At 36.4% G+C, this 20,724-nt stretch overlaps 2 protein-coding genes across 2 annotated transcripts in view; one reads left to right on the top strand and one right to left on the bottom strand.

Annotated features, from left to right (window-relative positions):
• The window catches only part of NUP54 (nucleoporin 54), a 40,327-nt gene extending 26,562 nt beyond the window's left edge, over window positions 1–13,765 (top strand). Inside the window, exons 9-12 of the mRNA XM_081245120.1 lie at window positions 3,615–3,722; window positions 7,868–7,987; window positions 8,551–8,661; window positions 11,037–13,765. Coding sequence (XP_081101246.1) covers window positions 3,615–3,722; window positions 7,868–7,987; window positions 8,551–8,661; window positions 11,037–11,165 — 468 coding nt within the window. The 3' untranslated portion in view covers window positions 11,166–13,765. The remainder of the gene's footprint in view (window positions 1–3,614; window positions 3,723–7,867; window positions 7,988–8,550; window positions 8,662–11,036) is intronic.
• Window positions 13,766–13,938: 173 nt separating this feature from the next.
• Window positions 13,939–20,724, bottom strand: part of ART3 (ADP-ribosyltransferase 3 (inactive)) — a gene marked incomplete at its 3' end in the record, with an annotated part of 35,932 nt that continues 29,146 nt past the window's right edge. Inside the window, exons 4-8 of the mRNA XM_081257691.1 lie at window positions 19,704–19,736; window positions 19,060–19,092; window positions 18,405–18,437; window positions 17,051–17,083; window positions 13,939–14,081 (exon numbers count right to left, since the gene is read on the bottom strand). Coding sequence (XP_081113817.1) covers window positions 13,939–14,081; window positions 17,051–17,083; window positions 18,405–18,437; window positions 19,060–19,092; window positions 19,704–19,736 — 275 coding nt within the window. The remainder of the gene's footprint in view (window positions 14,082–17,050; window positions 17,084–18,404; window positions 18,438–19,059; window positions 19,093–19,703; window positions 19,737–20,724) is intronic.

The raw sequence follows: 20,724 nt of genomic DNA, 5'->3' as shown, positions 1-20,724 counted from the left end.
ATGAATTTCTGGTGTATCTCTGGGGAGGAAGGTGATCTCCGCGTCTTACTCTGCTGCCGTCTTCCCCCAGGGACCTAATGGATTATTTAAACTTGTTTCATATTCAAGTGTCTGGAGATTTTGCTGTTACTCTATTGTTATCTAGTCTAATTCTGTATGGTCAGAGAACTTTGTATGATTTCAATTCTTTTAACTTTGTAAAGGGTTTTTTTTTTTTAATAAATAAATAAATAAATTTATTTATTTATTTTGGCTGCATTGGGTCTTTGTTGCTGCACACGGGCTTTCTCTAGTTGTGGCGAGCGGGGGCTACTCTTTGTTGTGGTGCGGTGGCTTCTCTTGTTGGGGAGCATGGGCTCTAGGTGCGCGGGCTTCAGTAGTTGTGGCACACAGGCTCAGTAGTTGTGGCTCGCGGGCTCTAGAGCACAGGCTCAGTAGTTGTGGTGCATGTGCTTAGTTGTTCCGTGGCATGTGGGATCTTCCAGGACCAGGGCTTGAACCCATGTCCCCTGAATTGTCAGGCAGATCTTAACCACTGCGCCACCAGGGAAGTCCTTAACTTTGTAAAGGTTTTTAACCCACATGCCTATGAAAAGAATGTGGATTCTGCTATTCTTGGAGTTTTCTGTTAATGTGAGATCCATTTGATAGATTGTTCAGTTTTTCTATATTCTTACTGAATTTTCTGTCTACTAATTCTATTGTAAGAGGAGAGTTGAAGTCTCCAGCTACAATTATGCATTTGTCTTTTTCTCCTTTCATGTATTTTGAAGGTTTGCTGTTAAGTACCTAAGTATCTAGGATTGTTACATTTTTTTGGCATATATACTTTTTATTATTCCATAATGTTCCTCTTTATCCCTGGGAATCCTCTTTGCTCGGAAGTCTACTTTCTCTGATATTAACATAAAGCTACTCTAGCTTTCTTTTGATTAGTGTTTGTATGGTATGTCTTCCTCCGTCCTTTTACTTTTAACCTTCGTTTATCATATTTGAAGTACGTTTTCTGTAGACAGCATAAAATTTAGATTTAGACCTACAATCTTATTAACTGTTCGCTCTGTTTTTCCTTCCTCTCTTTCCTCTTTTTTGCATTCTTCTGGGTTATTTGGACATTTTTTAGTATTGTTTTTAATTTATTGTCATTTCAACTATCAGTTTTTTTAGTGGTTGCTCGAGGGCAGTAGTTCTCATTGGGGGTTGTGGTGGTGGTGATTTTGTCCCCCAGGGCACATTTGGCAGTATCTGGAGACTTCTTTGGTTGTTACAGCTGGGGGGTTGGGGGATGCTACAGGCATCTAGTGGGTAGAAGCCAGGATTCTGATAAGTATCCTACACTGTACAGAACAGTAGCACTCCAACGAAGAATTATCTGGCCTGAATTAATAGTGTTAAAACTGAGAAACTCTTTTCTAGATACCATAATGTATTTCCTTGCACTAGAGCTAGAGCTGGGTTTCAACACAGCCCAAAACTTCCAGGTTTTGGGCTGTGTTGAAACCAAACTTGGGGGGCTGCCAGAGAGGAAAATAATGGTAAACTCACCACTAGTTCAGTGGGACTTCAAATTCATGTCTTCTTCCTCCTGCCACTTTTCATTTTTCAGAGTCCTCAGGTAGTTGCCCATGCATTCTGTTCATTTTACGGCTGTCTTCAACAGGAGAGAGAGAATGGCATGTACCTAGTCTATCTTGTCCAGTTTTTCTATTGAGCCTCATATCTTTCCTTTTTGAATTTCAGGAGCTCATCGTTTATTATAGATTTTAACCCCTAGTCTGTTTATAACATTTTAAATATCTCCTACTTTTCTCATCTCTCTGCTCTGTCTTTAGTGTCCATAGTTGAACAGCAAACCTTTATTTTGTTGTTGTTGTTGATTTACAATGCTGTGTTAATTTCTACTATACAGCAAAGTGATTCAGTGTTACATATATATATATATATTGTTTGTCGTATTCTTTTCCATTATGGTGTATCACAGGATATTGAATATAGTTCCCTGTGCTATACAGTAGGATCTTGTTGTTTATGAAAACCTTAATTTTAATGTAATGATATCCATTGGTTTGTTTTGGCCTTGTGTTTTCTTTTTTGGGAATTTGCTTAAGAAATCATTCTTCACCCAAGGTCTTAGAGTCTCCTACATTTTTTTTTTCTATTATTTTAGACTTTAACCTTTCACATTTGAGTCGTCTGTCCTCATGGAGTTCACTTTATATATACTAAGTGACATGAACCCAACTTTCTCTAAATTGTGGGTCAATTTTTCCAGTGTCATTCACAAAAAAACTATTTTCCTCAATGATTTATCAAAGCATTTATCAAACCAAGTTCCCATATATATGTGATGTAGTCTGTTCTTAAATCAGTTTCACATTATTTTACTCTTATGGCTTTGTAGTATATCTTAAATATATGTGGTAGAGTGAATCTCCAATCTTCGTTCTTTTCAAATTTTTAAGCTCTTTATGGATCTTCATTCTTCTACAACAGTTTTAGAATGAGTTTGTCAAAATGCTAGAATTTTAATTGGAATTACATTAAATATATAATTTGTAGATAATTGAATCTTAATAATATTAAATTATTCCATCATGAACATGTTTCTTTACTCATTGAGGTCTCCTGTGTCCTTTGTAACAGATTTAAAATAACCTCTTTAAAAATCATAGGCATTTTTTCTTGGTTAATTCCTAGACTGTTTTAGTGTTTGTCAGTAAATACTGGGAGTGGTAACATTTCTATTTTTCTTAGTATTGCTGGTATAGAAGAATAATTACTTTTTTGTCTAGAAGCCCTGCCAACTTTTCAAAACTGAGATGGGGAGGGTGCCTGGGTTACATAATATAAAATATGGTCACCTAATTTTGTCCCTTCAACATGGCCTGGCATTGGAAAGTTTCCTTAAAAGGTGACATGTGTAGGTAGACATGCTAAAATATGTCTTGTACGATCTTCTTACCCTCTTACTTATAACATCTCAATATAAGCCAGTGTCACAGAATGATTAATTATGATAGGAACAATAGTGGGGTTAATTTTGATTGGGAAGCTATAATAAAATAGGATTTTAACTCACTCTGTAAGGTTAAGACTTTCATAAGGTGGAACAGTAGGATTTCAGGCTAGGGAAAGAGCAAATCAAAGATCCAGAGACATAAAAATGTCTTCAGTTGTATAATTAATATCCTTCCTTTTCCCCTCCACTGTGAGCATATCCCTCCATAATATTCTGTTACAGTTGATATTGGACTATATACTATATTTTAGGCCCCTCCTGCATGTCACTTTATAGATCTTAACTTTTTCCATTAATGGCCTGGTTGTTGGCTCTGTTCTACAGTATTACTTCAAGTTCCTTAATTATTTCTGAAATATATTATTTTTCTATACACTTTGCCTCATCACTAAATTTTCTGGAGCTCTAAAGAAATTTTTGAATGGTACTTTCTAATTTTTAGATGTACAAAAGGGGAAAAAATATAAAAGATTTAAAGAAAAAGCTTATATTTTGAAAGATGAATCTTAGGCTCATTTTTTGCATATAGGTAAACCTGATAAATAGTTGTGATACCTATATTTGATTTACCTTAAAAAAATTTTTTTAAAAACAGATCATATCTGAAGATATTGGTGAATTACAGAAGAATCAAACTACAACTATGGCCAAAATTGCACAATACAAGAGGAAACTCATGGACCTTTCCCATAGAACCTTACAGGTAGTAATTTGGACTTTTTTCCAACATTTATAAGACTGTATACATGATGGAAATGCTAAATATGGATTTTTGCAATAGAAAAAAACAGACTAAAAGGAAATAATAATAGTCTGAAACTGAAAGTACCAAACTTTCTCATTAAAACCTGGAAGTTGGAGGAGACATCTTACAGGACTGGGTGAAGAACGTGAAAATGTCCTAAAATTAGCATTTTATTGAGAGGGTGGTGGGAAAGCAGTGGAAAAAAAAAATCATCTTGGTGCAAGAAAAGTATGCATCAGATCATTAATGTCTGGTTTTCATAAAAATAGTAGAAAAATACAGTTTTGATTTTGAGTGCTAGAAAAGGGAGTGTAACTGTTAATGAATGAAAAGCAATAGAACTTGCAAATTAACAAGAGGAAGTAAAAGAATGAATAGCAACAAAAGTTGAAATTATCATGAAAACAAACATTATATAGCAGAATCAATGGGATACAGCAAAAGCTGCACTCAGAGGACAATTTATAACCTTAAAAAGTCTCCATTTTTAAAAGTACAAATGCAAAAAGTAAAGAACTTAGTACTGATCTTAAGTTAGAAAAATACTACTGCTAAGCCAACAGAAACCAATAAGAGAGAAATAAAGATAAAGTGAAATAAGTAAAACAAAAAAAATTAATCATAATAGAAAGATTAAATGGAAAAGCTGTTTCTTTGAAAAGACCATTAAGGGACTTCCCTGGTGGCCCAGTGGCTAAGACTTCCACACTCCCAATGCAGGGGGCCTGGGTTTGATCCCTGGTCAGGGAACTATATCCCATATGCTGCAGCTACGGGTTTGCATGCTGCAACTAAAGATCCTGCATGCTGCAACTAAAAGATCCCACAGGCTGCAACTAAAAGATTCTGCATGCTGCAACTAAGACCCGACGCAGCCAAATAAATAAATAAATAATTTAAGGAAGAAAAAAAGACCATTAAAACGGCGAAACATGAGTCTGAAGAAGGAAAAAAAGACTCATCTCATGAGCCTGAAGAAGGTAAAGAAAAATTAGAAGTGAGAAAGGAGACATTACCACAGATATACCCAAGAGAATAAGAAAATACTGCAATGGAATTCACGGCAGTAAACTGAGAAGTTAGAGAAAACATGATTTTCTAGCAAAATTGATCTACAGAGAAAAATCTTAAATAGACAAATACCATAGAAGCAATTGGGAAAGTTATTAAAGATCAACCATGGAAAAAGCACCAAGGTCAGATAGTTTCATTGCTGAATTTTGTCTAACCATTAGAGCTAATTCCAAAGTTACTTTATTTCAGACAAAATGAAAAATATAGATTTTTTTTAAACAGTTTCATTGAGATACAATTCACATACCATACAATTCACCTATTCAGTGTAATTCAGTGATTTTTAGTATATTCATAGTTTTGTACAACCATCACCACAGTCAGTTTTAGAACATTTTCATCACTCTAAAAACAAACTCCATACCCATTAGCAGCAACTCCCCATTTCATCCCAAACCCCCCCAGCCCTAAGCAACCACTTTTTGTTTGTATGGATTTGCCTCTTTTGGACACTTCATATAAATGAAATCATATGGTATGTGGTATTTTTTGACTGGCTTTCTCTCACATAGCATAATATTTTCAAGGTTCATTCATGTTGTAGCATGTAACAGCACTTCATTCCTTTTTATTGATGAATAATATTTCATTGTATGACTATACAACATTTTAATTTATTCATCAATTGATAAACATTTTGGTTGTTTCCACTTTTTGGCTAATATGAATAATGTTGCTATTAATGCTTGTGTACAAGTGTTTGTGTGGATGTATGCTTTTGCTTCTCTTGGATACATAAACCTAGAATGGGAATTGCTTGGTCATGTGGTAACTCGTATGTTCAACTTTTTGAAGAACTACCAAATTGTTTCTCAGAGCAGTGGCAGCATTTTACATCTGTTTTTAGTACCCCAAAACAAAAATGTATAAACAGATAATTCTAGTAGAGATGCAAATTACACTAAGCAAAAGAAGCCAGACTGAAAGGGCTACATATGGTATGGTTCCATTTATATGATTCACGCAAAAGGTACAACTGGAGGTGGGAAACAGATCAGTAGTTGCTAGGAGCTGGAGGTAAGGGAGAGGAGGCTACAGGAGGCAGGAGGGAACTTTTTGGGGTGATGGAAATGTTCTGTATCTTGGCTGTGGTGATGGGAACTTGTTTGTCCAAATACATAGAACTGTCCACCTAAAAAGGGTCAATTTTGTTGTATGTGGATTATACCTCAATAAAGCTGACCAAAGAAAACAAATGCAGAAATTCTAAATGAAATACAAGTAAAGAGAATCCAGCTATTTATCAAATTCTAAAGGAATATACTTTGAGTAAGGTTTATTTCAGGAATGGAGGGTTGGTTTTGTAACAGGATATCTAGCAACGTAATTTATCATAGCAACATGTGGAAAATATATAAGTTTTCACAAGTGTAATGAGCAGGGTAGTTAACTAGTATAAACATTGAAAAGAGATCATCTCTTTTTGCTGATGACATGATTGTATATCTAGAAAACCCAAGGAAATAAACTATAGAATTAATGTGGCAAGATGGCTCAATATGAGGTAAATGTACAAAAATCAGTGTTTCTTTATACTATTAATGGAAATAGGAAAATATTTCATTCACTATTATGAAAAAACTGTAAAATACTTAGGAATAAATTTGAGGAAAATATACAATCTGAATTAAGGTTTTCACAAATAGATAAACCATATTCTTAGATGAGAAGACAATATCTACTTTATAAAATTTAAAAATTAATTACAACTTTAAAAAAATTGATTAAAATCTGTCAGTTCATAAATAAAGATAACTGTTTTGAGAATAGCTTCTGGGGGGAAAAAGATAGTGAAGGGGACTTGCCTTATCAAATTTTAGAACCTATTTAAAGCTCTTATAATCAAATCAGTATGGGTGAAGGATTGGATATAAAGATCCATAGAAAAGAATAGACAATCCAGAAATAGATGCACATGTATCTTAATATGACAAAGGTGGTATTTCAATTCAGTGGGTTTATTTAATAAGTAATGCTAGAGTAATTGGCTATCCATCTGGAAAATAAAATTAGACCACTATATCACACCATATACAAAAATAAGGTGTATTACAGACTTAACTCTAAGAAATTTATGAGGCTGCATGTACAACCTAGGGACTGGAGAGACTTTTAGCTAGAAAGCCAGAAACTGTAAAACAAAATTGACTATGTAAGAATTAGAAAATTTTGTATAGTAAAAGGTAACAGAAGCCATTTGTCAGTAGTCAAGTGATTTCAGAAAAAGAAAAATTTGAATTTGCAAACAGCACTGATTTCAGTTGTAGTGTTTGCATTATACAGATATCCTATAATTTGACCTAAAAAAACCCCAAGTGAAATACGGGCAAAGAATGTATAAAGGCAGTTCTCAGAAGAACAAATGCAAAGTAGTTCTTAACCGTTAAAAGACGATCCTTTAACATTCAAGGGGGGAATTCCTTGGTGGTCCAGTGATTATGACCCTGCGCTTCCACTGCAGAGGGCCCGGGTTTGATCCCTGGTCGGGGAACTAAGATCCTGCTAGCCGATCCCACAGGCCAAGTGGCACGGCCAAAAAAAAAAAACAAAAAAACACACATTCAAGGGAATGCAGGTTTTTAAAAAAATTTGTGTGATCTCTTTAATACTCATCAGGAGGATCTTTGGGAAGGCAATCTAGCAGCTTCTAAAGACTGAACACACACACTTTTAAACCCAGCAATCTAATTCCTGGGGGTCTATACAAGTAAATAAAGTTATGTATACAAAAATGTTTATTACAGTATTGTTCATAGTGTCAAAACTAGAAATAAAATATACGCCCCTCAACATAAGAATACTTGAGTTTATTATTAATAATGCATGAAAATTATGTAGTCATTAAAAGTAAATTAATGTAACTTGCCTAATAAAAATGGGCAAACATAATTCAAATCTTGAACTGTTAATGATTCTAACTATTGTTAGTGTACTCATCTAATTTCTTTCAACAATTGATGTGTAATAAAATTACTTGCATAACTGAAAAGAGATGATTCTATCGTTATCGGTGGGTTTTCTTTGTATAGGTCCTAATCAAACAGGAAATTCAGAGGAAGAGTGGGTATGCCATCCAAGCTGATGAAGAGCAGTTGCGAGTTCAACTAGATACAATTCAGTGTGAACTAAATGCCCCTACTCAGTTTAAGGTAAGCACTTATAAGACCATAAAGCTAGAATTTGTTTCAGGTGGATCTGCAGAGAAATGTTACTTGGGTCTTCAAAAAGAGGAATTTTGTATACTTGTTTTTTATTAAGTATTTGTTCTCTTTAATCAAAACTTCCTTTTTAAAGTAGACTCTTAATCATGATGTTTTGGGCTTGTATTAGTGTTTCAAATAATGTACAGAGGGAGAATTGACACCTTTAATTATAGTAGTACCTATCCTTTTAAAATAAAACATTCTCTTTTAGAAATGGTTGCTGTTATGAGCAGTTGTAATTCAACTCAGTATTTTTATTTATTTATTTATTTATTTATTTGGTTGTGCCGGGTCTTAGTTGTGGCAAGCAGGCTCCTTAGTTGCAGCTTGCCAGCTCCTTAGTTGCAGCAGGCGGGCTCCTTAGTTTTGGTATGCAAACTCTTAGTTGCGGCATGCATGTGGGATCTAGTTCTCTGACCAGGGGTCGAACCCAGGCCCCCTGCATTGGGAGTGCCGAGTCCTATCCACCATGACACCAGGGAAGTCCCTCAACTCTGTATTATTTTTAGGGCCGACTGAATGAACTGATGTCCCAAATCAGGATGCAGAATCATTTTGGAGCAGTCAAATCTGAAGAAAGATACTACATAGATGCAGATCTGTTACGAGAAATCAAGCAGGTAAGTGTTGCACTAGAGTCACCTTTTAAAAAGGTGAATTCACCACTTCACATCCATTAGGATGGCTATTATCCAAAAAAAAAAAAAAAAAAAAAAACCCAGAAAATAACAAGGGTTTAGAAGATGTGAAGAAAATAGAACCCTCATGCATTGCTAGCGGCAATGTAAAAATGGTGCATGCAGCCACTGTGAAAAATGATTCCTCAAAAAATTAAACATAGAATTACAATATAGTCCAGCAGTTCTGCTTCTGGGTGCATACCTAAAAGAATTGAAACTAGGAACTCAAACAGATTATTTGTATAGCCATGTTCATAGAAGCATTATTCACAGTAGCCAAAGTGGAAGCAATCCAAGTGTGCATAGATGGATGAATAAACAAAATATGGTATATATACAATGGAATATTAGCCTTAAAAAGGAAGGAAATTCTCACATGCACACACTACATGGGTGAATTTTGAAGACATTATGTGAAATAAGCCAGTTTAAAAGGACAAAAGTTGTATGATTCCACTTATATGGAGTACCTAGAGTAGTCCAATTCATAGAGAGTACAGTGGTAGTTGCCAGGGGCTGAGGGGAAGGGGGATGGGGAGCTAGTGTTTAACGGGTACAGAATTTCAGTTTGAGAAGATGAAAAAGTTCTACAGATAGATGGTAGTGATTGTTGCACAACATGATTTACTCAGTGCTACTGGACTGGACATAAAATGGTTAAAATGGACATGTTATGTATATTTTCCCACCAAAAAAAAGTTAATCGTTCTCTTCCCCTGTCCCCCACATCGATGAATTCCGAGGTAATACAGACAACTGAAGTACCCTAGACCCTGCTGCTGTGTGTGGGCAGCAGCAGCAGCACCTGGGGGTCGTTAGAAATGCAGACGCTCGGGCCTCCCTGGTGGCGCAGTGGTTGAGAGTCCGCCTGCCGATGCAGGGGATACGGGTTCGTGCCCCGGTCTGGGAGGATCCCATATGCCGCGGAGCGGCTGGGCGCGTGAGCCATGGCCTCTGGGCCTGCGCGTCCGGAGCCTGTGCTCCGCAACGGGAGAGGCCACAACAGTGAGAGGCCCGCATACCGCAAAAAGAAAAAAAAAAAAAAAAAAAAAGAAATGCAGACGCTCAGTCCGTACTCCAGACGTCCGGAAGCTATATTTTTCAAGATCACAGAGTGATTTGTATGCACAGTTAAAGTTTGAGAAGTAACTGCTCTATATCACATATTCCCAACTTATATGATGCCACATATCAATTATACATATGTAGAGTTACTGATCCTGTCAGCCCTCAGGGGACCTGGGTGTAGGCTGGGGTAGCCAAAACCTCCAACCACTTGTCTAAGGCTCACTTTCTATGAAGAAGTTGGGACATACTGCTCTAGCTTAGTTTCATTAGTATAAATATAGATTGGTTTAATAAAAGCTATCCAACCATCAACTGTGTCTAAAAAAATATATTAAGATGGTAAACTTTGTGGAACATATTAGGTAGGATTAATTGGCGTGGCAGGTTGGTATGACCCTGAGGATCTTAGGTAGTTTTAAATGTCATCAACAAATCTGATTTTATTATGTACTTTAGAATGGATATTGCCGTTACATGCAACTAAAAACTAGTTTGGCTTTTGGGTTCTCGAAAAGTATACATACACTTGATTATATTCATATTTACAATAAAATTAACTGAGAAAGATTCCAGCATATTGGAATAAAGAACTATATAAAAGAGTTTATGTATGCAGTAAAATTGGGAATAATATAAACACCTACCTAAAACGATGAAAAGCAGTATATTGTTTTGGAATTGAAGCATCATGGCTCATCACCTGTATCTCAGTTTCTTTATCTGTAGAGAAGAGGTAATAATGGTACCTCCAAAGTGTGTGCTCAAAGGGATTTTAAATGAGTTAATACCCATGAAACTCTTCAAGCTGCCTTAACATCTGGGAAGGACTCTTTAAAATGCTAGCAATTGTAGTTATCACCATTATCATCAGTTTATACTTTGTACTTTCAAACATGGAAATCCTCAGTTTTCAGAATTATTATTTTGCTAGTCATCTATATTTGAGTACCTTCTTGCATTGTTTTAATATACCTTTGTTTTTAAAGGAACCTTTAAAACTCTGCATCTTTTGTAAAATTTCTGTTACAGATATTGTTCATTGTATATTTGATTTTATTGCTTTTTACAGTAGTATTTTACTGTATTTAAAAGTGTTAGCAAAAGATATAGTACAAATGTTTAAATATGCAGGTAATGAGAGCAGCCACTAAGTGCTGTGTTGATGGTAAAACAGTGAAAAACAGCCTTTTTCCTGTGAGTAGCGTGCAGTTTAATAAATACATTGATATTTTTAAAATTCCTTCTAGCATTTGAAACAACAACAGGAAGGCCTTAGCCACTTGATTAGCATCATAAAAGATGATTTAGAAGATATCAAGTTGGTAGAACATGGATTGAATGAAACCATCCACATCAGAGGTGGTGCCTTCAGTTGACAGTTCACAATCTTGTGTTAAAGGTTTGTGAAATACGTTTTCTTGTTATATCAGACCTTCCTTAAGAATGAAACTGACCACGTGGAGGGGAAAAGAAAGAAAACAGTCCTCTCTCCTGGCTTGGTTTTTGAGAAGGTTCCTGACAAATTATTATTCATCAAATCTGAAATAACAGTCACTTCACTGCTCTTCAGAGATAGCCTTTGAAAGATTTACATCTAAAAGCTGTAATTACTTTAAAAAAGAAGTACATAATTACCAAAAATATTTCCTATTGCATATTTTTACAACAGCATTCTTCTTAAAAATAATCATCAGTTGTTTAATGATTATTCTCCATTGAGCCTGTACTCTGCTCTCCATAGCAAGTAAATAGGAAATGTCTACTTTGCACATAACAAACTGTATAATTACTTGGCTGTTGGAGATTTGTACTTCCGAATGTAAATGTATGTCAGTTTTTATATTTGTGAATTCATCTGTGGGAGGAGTAAAGAAAATCCAAGAGTATTTAATGATTAATGTGGTTTTCTTTTCATTCTATAAAGATTTGAAAATATATTTTTATATTACTTTACTTATTTGGAATTTACAGAACACACCTAAGCAATTAGGATATAACAAAATTACATTTTATCATTTTTACAACTTTTTTTTAAACCTTTTTATTTCTAAAAAAGATGAAAAGTTATAAATAAATTCTTGATTATAATTACTTTTTATATAATTCTGTCTGGTGCTTTATTTGGCTCTGGGAGAATGACCATTCATGTCCACACAAATATTAAATCATAATCACAGCTCAAGAATTTCAGTTTTAACCTGGATTTAAGTCTGACTTTACCCTCTAAGGAAAGTATATCAATACTGATATATTTTGACTAGGGTACAGCAAATAAAAATTACTTACTATATCATCCAGGATAAAGAATTCTCTAATACATCATTAGTATCTGAAAACACTGGAAAATCTGAATTAGACATGATAATGTGCAACAGTGATTCTTAAACAACTAGATAATTTTAAACAATTCTTCTGACTACAAACTGCACACCTGGGCTGCATCATGTTGGCCCTCTTGGAGTGCTTTAACTGTGCATTTCTGCGTAATGCTTTGTCTTATGATGAGAGGTGTTAAAAGAAACAGCCCCATGAACCGTGCCACTGTGTTTATTATGAGGATGGCAAGGAGTGTGATGCACTGTATATCCAGAGGCCTCCCTCTGAGATCCCACTGAAGGAATCTGTCAAGATGCAGACTAGCTACCTAACAGTTGTGTAGGAGACACAAACAAGGTTCACGGGGCTGTTTCTCATAACACCTATCATCTTTCTCATCCATGTAGCCAAATGTGGAAGGAGTTGGCCCCTCTGCACACCCTCTCACTGTAGGAAGAGTTGGTGAGCTAATAGATGAGAACTGTTACTTATTGAGCCACATTCTCTGTTGGGCAGATGGCTAATCATGCATACCATGCTTCTCTAGCCTTTCATTTTTCGTCCTCTCGTATTGTTAGGTTTCTAATTTCACAAGCCCTAGATAGGGCTTGGGGTCTGCCTTTTAAAGACAGGCCCAGTTAGCCTCCTAAGTTTTGATCCTGCTGGTGACTACATGTGTAAGGCAAGACCTGTGGTCCTTGTTCATGTAGCTGGTTAGATAACTGGACTTGGTCTGTACCTGAGTTGTGTTCCAAGCAACTGATAACCAAGTTCTAGATCTGGGTGGAAATGAGAAGAAAAGACCAACTTTGGCCTCTGGACTAAGTTGTGTTCTCCAGCACAATTTATAGACGTTCTGTGAACTGGCTTATGGTTCTTGTGGTAAGTCCACTCAAAATTCTGAACATGAAGAGAGGTAAATGGTAGAATTAAAGCACACTGAACCCCTAACACCTAGTTGAGATTTCATGTAGTTTTTCTGAATCTCTGAAAGTGGCCTTAAGTCCTTTTTTGAAACACTGGCAGTGTAAACAAGTGTCAGTTACCAAAGCCCATGCCTAAATCAATTACTTTTCAACCACCATAATACCTGGGGTGAAAGACTACTGTACTGTACTCATTTTCCTAGCTTATTGAGCCCACATATTCATTCAGTACTGTCTGCCTTCCTGGGTTAACAGGAGGTTCAAGTTAGGGACTACGTATTTGACATACTTGGTAAACTGTTGTGTTTATAAAAATATAAGGTGTTCATATATAGAAGGAAAATGAGACTGAATACACTCTTTGAAGTCAAAGTTTGATCCTTTAAAGATAAGTAGAACACCTTTAAATTCTAATTAGGAATTAAATTCATGTTAACCACTAGCATTACTGACATTTTAATATCTAGCAATTCTACTGAAATTATAGCTAATAATTTTAAAGTCACTGAATTAAACCAAAAGTATACAGTTTTTTGCAATCATAAGATTAACATAGAAATAAGTGAAAAATGAATTCTGTGACATCTGGGTCAGCTACCTGAATTTGCTAATTACATTAACAAATATGTAATTCTCATTTTATCAAATGACTTTGGCCAACAAGTGAAAAATACATCATTCCTTTTGATGATTTCTGTGGGATGCCTGTAGCATATTTCAAGTAATAAAGAATGTATCAAAAAGCTAGTCTGTCTTGAAACTTGTTTACCTTGAAATTATCAGAATCTCAGTGTTTGAAAGTATTGAAGCACAAACATCTCTGTACCGTTCTGTACTAAAGCACTTGAGTCTAATAAATAAATAAATCAGCGCCCCCCCCCCCCAAAAAAAAATTAAAAAGAATGTATCAGACTACAGAGTGACAGAGATTTACAGCAGAAACACTGATTAAAATGATGAATGTCCCAAACGGTAGAAGGAGCATTTTGCCAGAAGATGCAGGGGTATGGGTTTTGGGACCTGGAACTGGACCTGGAGCTGGAGCTGGAGCTGTTAATGAGAAGACATAGTCATTGACACATGTCATTTTTAGTATCAAGTGTCATCCACCTACACCATATATCCTGAATATGTGAACATTCAGGTTGAGTTTTACATGAAGTAATTCTAACCAGGACAACTTTAAAATAAATATAGTTCATTACAGATTTGGGGCTATATTTTCATATACATCATCAGGGTGTGCTGATCTAGGTTTTATCTAAGATTTCACAGGCTTTTTAGTATCTTTGTAGACAAGGTAGTTTTTTGTTCCAAGTTCTCTAGAATTTCTTGGCAATTTAAAATTTTCATTTTCTGTATATGCAAGTTTAATTCTGTGTCTTTTCTATTTCAAGATAGTCTATTTCATTTGCATATTCTACCAATATACAGTGTAATATTTTACAGTGTAAAAAATTGCATTGCATTTTTAAACAGCTCTGCAAGCTGATAAATTTTTTTCCCTCTATACATAAAACACTACTCTGGAGAAAACTGCTTCCCTTTCACCTGAACTAGTGGAGAGAGGTACAGTGGAGTCCAGCCATCTCAGGATGGTCTGTTTCACACTGCCCTTAACTCAGATATCTGACTTCTGGCTGTGTTTTGGTTTAGACTGTACAAGGGAAGACTGATTGGAAATTTCCAAATGGCATCACCACTCACATAAGTGAAACCAAGAGAAACAGCTAGTAAATGTTATAAAAACCTTCAACTCATAAATTTACTTGCCATAATTATAAACGTGCAGTTATATGTATACAGGTGGGGAAAACGGACAAGCAGATGCACTCATACATTGGTTTGTTACTAGAGAGCAGTGGTTCTCAAGGGGGCTGCATTGCCCCCTAAGGCAGTTTGGAAATTTGTCAGAGTATATTTTTGATTGTCACAGCACTGGAAGTAGAGGGCTAGTATCCTGCAGTGCTCTCGAGAGTCTTGCACAATGAAAAATCGACCCACTTGCACATAAATTTCAAATGCACTGCTAGACATATATATGTTAAAAACCTATTTATAATGCTCAAACCCAGAACCTAAGTTTTACATATATGCAAAATATTTTTGGATAGTTTTAATAAACATTGGTTTCTATTCCAGTGCTCCTGGTATTTCTTCACTTTCATTTTCTTATATCTGTATAGAATAGCTTCCAGTCCTCTCTCTTAAATCCAGATTTCTCTGTGTAAATAAAAACAATCTACTTCATGACGTCTTCTAGAATAATCTAGGCATTTACATATTGAAATGTATATAATTTTGTTACATAGTTGTTAGGACATATTGATTTTTTTATGGTGCAAGTGGGACTTATTTATGAATCTTATTTCAGGATACCTTTATAAAATATTTGTTCTAAAAAGACAGAATTGGGTTGCAGGGTTGAGAACCATTGCTCGAAAAAGTACAGTCTATATACACAGTTGAAAATGAGTGCTTAAGAAGCAAAATCAAGTTGCCCCCCCCATTTGCAAATACAAGCATTTGGATGTGACATTCTACTCTGTTATGATGCTTTAAACTCTTGAGATTTTGTTCCTTTTATTGAGAGAAAATAAATTTCTCAGTTTTTCTGTATTGCAGAAACAGACATTTATCAACTAAGGAAATGAGATATTTCTTACCAGGACTGTCCATATCTTGACTTTTGTCTTCTAAAATATAAACAGATTTTGAGTTAACTGCATTGTACACAGATTTATCCCAAAGAAAAAAATCTGGTTAAATGATTAAGCTAACTTGGTTATCTCTTCGTGTGGGACTGAGGGGCAGGGCATTAGTTGTAGAGGTATAGGTGGGACTGGGGGAAGGGTTCAGTGTTTACAGGTTTGCATGCTTTGAAATTTTTTACCATGTGTGTGTGTTTCCATTAAAAGAAAGGTTAAACTTTGTTAGAAAAGGTTAAACTTTGTTAAAAAAGAAAAGTCTTTTTTCTACATATTGAACTCAGATTCCCAAGCACAACCGTAACACTAATCATTTATTGAATGCTTACTGTGTGTCACACGTTGACCAAATGCTTTATGTACATTATTACCTTTACTTGTTACACTCCTAGTAGGTAGTAGAGTTATCCATATTATACAGAAGTTCCCCAAAATTTGCATAAAATCACAGAGGTAATCAGTGGTAGGAATGCCTTTCAAACCCTCTGCTCTTACTTACTATGCGATTCTAACTCCAAGTATGTTAGCATTGAAATATTACAATATTGCCATATTCTGACGGCTTTGAAGCCAAATGCCAATTCTAGGAGCCCAGGTTAGAGGTGTATTTTCTATAACTACATCTAGCTGGAAGACAAGTGTCATGTGACAGAAAATGAACAAAACTTAAAGTTTGGGTCTTGACTGTCTCATTCTAGCCTTTGACAGGTTCCTTAACTTCCCGTATTCCATGTTTCCATCTCTCAAACGGTGATAACAATATTTCTTTTATTGGATTATATGAGATCCTGTGGAAATGGTTTGACACCACTTTTTAAAAAGCCTGCACTGCACACAGCTTTCTAGGAGAGGGCACAACACAAAACAGTCCCAGCAAAACTGAGTGGCCTATTTGTTGGAGGACATGGAGATAAGGGGCACAGAATGGATGGTCCTACACTGTACGGTTCTCACACACACCTCTTTGATGATGCTATTCCTGTAACTACAGATTCTCTCACGGTAACCTGCGCACCCTGGGAAGCCTCCTGTCCCATTCTGGAATAGACAGGCGCAGCGGGAAGCCAACTGTCCCAGTTTCAGGTCAACTGCCTTTTTCTCTGCCTGACCCAGGGAGCCATAATAACAGTCTGATGCACACACTGAAGGGAGTTCTCAACATTTCCCCATCTGGCTTGCAGCCTGGGGTGTCAGAAGCTGTGCAGCTCAAGTGTCCTCTCCCCATCCCCCTTAAGATGGAGCTAACTGAACGATTATGGTAAAGGACTCAGAACCCCGTGGTGCCTCCACCCCCAGAAAAGAATTTATTACCAGGTTTTTCACCCGGTTGTAACATTTTTATTCCTAAATGAAAAACAGATTTTCAGATACTAATAAAGGCATCTACCATTTACTACTATTTTAAAGCACCATTCATTTTGCCAGTACTTTTATCTCATTAGGACGTTCATCAGTCTTGCAAGACAGAAATTTTCTCCCTTGTACAGACGTGGGAGCAGAGGGGCAGGAAAGTGAACTCACGTGACCTCTACACAAAGCTGCCCAGAGGAACACGGCAGAGGACAGGCTTCATGACGTTGGGTCTGTCTGTCCACACAGACCAGACCGTGGTCATCCTCCACATGCCGCTCAGCAGCTGCCTTTCAGGCTGCCGGGGCGCCTAGTAAGGTGCCAGCGAGAGTACTATGCAAACTCAGGTCCAGCGAGCGGAAGAGTGTAGACACACAAAGTGTGTCATCAGTGTCATTAGAGGTTCACTTCAAAGTCGCGGCCAAATAAGTCCAACAGTTCAAATCTGGGTGAATATAAAAGTATTGCTGGAACCTCTCTCTCTGAGTCTGTCAGTGCTTTAGATCATGAACTGGGAATGGCTGTTTCTGTACACAGCACACAATATCCAAAGGCAGCACTGTGAGGCAAAGCTCAGTACTGTGCGGATGGATGTCATTTAGCAGATGCCAACCATCTAATTTCCTTAACAGATGATCATTCCATAATAACAAAACCTAACACAAATTATTTTCAAAACACTACATGAACTCGGAAGCAGGATTGAACCATTAGATAGGGGCTTGTGCCCTGAGATTTTGTGTTTATATAGTCCTTACAGATATCCCTATAAGGTAACATGACATGTGTTAGCCACCTTTGAAAGATGACAATTCTGAGGCCTAGAGAAGTCTTAATTACTGTCCATAGCTCTCTGGTAAAATATTAGATAATGTCCACTTTTTTTTTTTAACTTCTCCTTGTCTCAGGAAAAAAATTAAGTTTGAGGGCCGTTTCATTTTTTTCCTCCCCTGTAAGCGTGAGTTCTGAGGCCCTTTTGACTTGACAGGAGTCATACTGTTCAGTTTCTCTGACCACAGAAACTCAAGGCCCCACACTCAGCAACAGCCTCATACTTTTTGAATACCTGCTTTCATGGTTACATCTTGAAGGTAGGTTAAATGTGTCATGATAAGTATACTGGAAAAACACTAGAGGAACCACAAGTTTTAAGAAACAGGTACTTAGTCATAAGGTAAGAGACCTGGGTCCTTCACTCACTCATGTGATCTTGCTGTGCAAAGTACTTAGCCTCCCTTGCATATCTAATGGTGACAATTATATCTATACTCCCCAGATTGGCAGCTTCCCCTCCAGCATGCCTAACATTGCTTACCAGGTAGTGAAAAAGGTTCTGGAGTTTTCATTCCTACGTGAGAAAGAAATTTTCAGTGATTTGCAGTTTGTTCCAGTGAGTACAACTTCCAAACTCCTTCTTGTCTCATGAACTCGAGATACAAGCACCAAAGGTCCCACTGCACTGTAGTTTCTGGCTTTTTACTTGAAAGTTCTGGCTACACGAACCTTCACTGTGCAAATCCATGCCAAACTCAGAGAAGCCTTCTGCCCTGGCGCCTCATTAAGTCTGCCTCTATACCAGGAGAGTACTATGCTTAGTTACCTGGCAATCCTAGATGCTGAGATGTTATTAGCCAAAGCTAACAGTTAGCTTCTGCATGAAGTTGAAGTTTCTCTTGAGTACCTTTAGCTATAGAATCTAAGGCTGGACTGCATGCATCCAGGTCCCAGAAGCCTTGCCTTCAGCCATGCCCCCGGCAGAGCTAACTTTCCTGTTCCAGGAAGGCATGAACACTAGGGAGGAAAGGTACTTTTCTACTCTCTTCCCCAGCTAAATCTTTGTAGAATGACTGGCAGGTAGCTGTAAGCGAAATATTAATGAATAATAATCTCATGACAATATTCTCTTTAATACACGGGGGGATCCTTCTCTTCTCATACTTTGGCCAAGAAAGTAAATAAAGCTGTCTTACCAGGTATTTGGGTGGCTTCTTGGCTCTTCACACCTGAAGACAGAAATGAATATTGGTTAGTGTTCATCAACTATCTTGCATTGTTAATGCTCCCTTTGGTCTATACCTCCCCCATCTTCAACCCCACCCCCACCCCCCAAAAAAGGAAAAAGAAAACAGTAACAACAGAAACACCTTTCAATTGCTCTTCATTCTCTAACTGGACAAAGCCCAAACTCCTATGGTGGAGTTCAAGAACTTCATTATCTGGCCAACCTTATCTTCATAAGGCAGTCAGTCCTAGTACATCGGTTTTTAAATGAAATAGTACTGGGTCTAAGACTCTGCTTGGTTTAGCTCTATTGTCATTATAGTTATTAGCTCTATGATTGGGCAGGCTTAATCCCTCTGACCTTCGTTTCCTTATTTAGGCAAAAGAAATACTTTGTAGGTTTGTAGTAAGTGGTGATTAAAGGTGATACATTATAAAACTGCTTAGTACATTACTGCATGGAACATAATCTCTCAATAACTAGAGTCCCTCTGTTTTGACTTAACTTATTCCTCAAACTCTCCATGTCCAGTAACGTCCTTAGTTCTAGGAGTCCTCATGCCTCCTTCTAACCTTGTAGCTGGTCTCTGAGAGTAAATAAAAGATCACTTACCAGGTAAGACTGTGGGCTCCTGGCTTTTCTTTCCTGAAGATGAGAATAGGAAATATTTAGTGATAAACGCAGTAAGCTTGAAATTTTAACCTTATATTTATATAGCTATTTACAGTGGAAAACTCTAAAAGCTTTGAGAGATGACCCACTCTCAAAGCTTTTAGAGTTTTGGGTAAAAGGGAAAGAGATTTAACCCACTGGTGCCTAACTTACTGTGAGAACTATGGCTAGTGATCCAGGCACTCTCCTAGATTAAGCAAAATATCTCTTGTTGATTCTTTTTTAGACTCTGACCTACATTTGTCATGATTTATTTTTAAAAATGAAACTTCTTGATTATGTAAGTAATATAATTACAGATACTTTGGAAAAATATAGGAAATTATTAAAAATTACTCATAATCCCAGATATCAGAGCTATTCAATCTTAACATTTTGGTATATTTCCTGTCTCTTTGCTATATATATATATGTACATGCTCATATACATTTTTTACTATTTTTCTCAGTTTTATTGAGATATAATTGACATAAAACACTATATAAGTTTATGGTATACAGCATAATGACTTGAGTTACATATATTGTGACAGGATTACCACAATAAGTTTAGTTAACATCCGTCATCTCATACAGGTACAAAAAAAAAAAAAGGAAAAAATGGTTTTCCTTGTGATGAGAACTCTTAGGATCTATTCTCTTAACAGCTTTCAAATACACCACACAGCTGTTAACTATAGTCATGTTGCACATTACATCCTCTGTACTTATTTATCTTATAACTGGAAGTTTGTACCTTTTGACATTTTAAAATAAATTTGATAGTATACTCTATATGCTGTTTTTATCCTATCTTCTAAAAAATTTTTATTGGAGTATAGTTGATTTACAATGTGTTAGTTTCAGGTGTACAGCAAAGTGAATCTGTTATATATATACATATATCCACTCTTTTTTAGATTCTTTTCCCATATAGGCCATTACAGAGTATTGAGTAGAGTTTGTTTTTATCCTATTTTTA

The sequence above is a fragment of the Mesoplodon bidens genome (genome assembly GCF_964165515.1).
Source record: "Mesoplodon bidens genome assembly, chromosome: 1".
Taxonomy (NCBI): Eukaryota; Metazoa; Chordata; class Mammalia; order Artiodactyla; family Ziphiidae; genus Mesoplodon; species Mesoplodon bidens.
The sequence above is the reverse complement of the archived record's forward strand: the minus strand, read 5'-3'. Positions and strand labels throughout refer to the sequence as shown.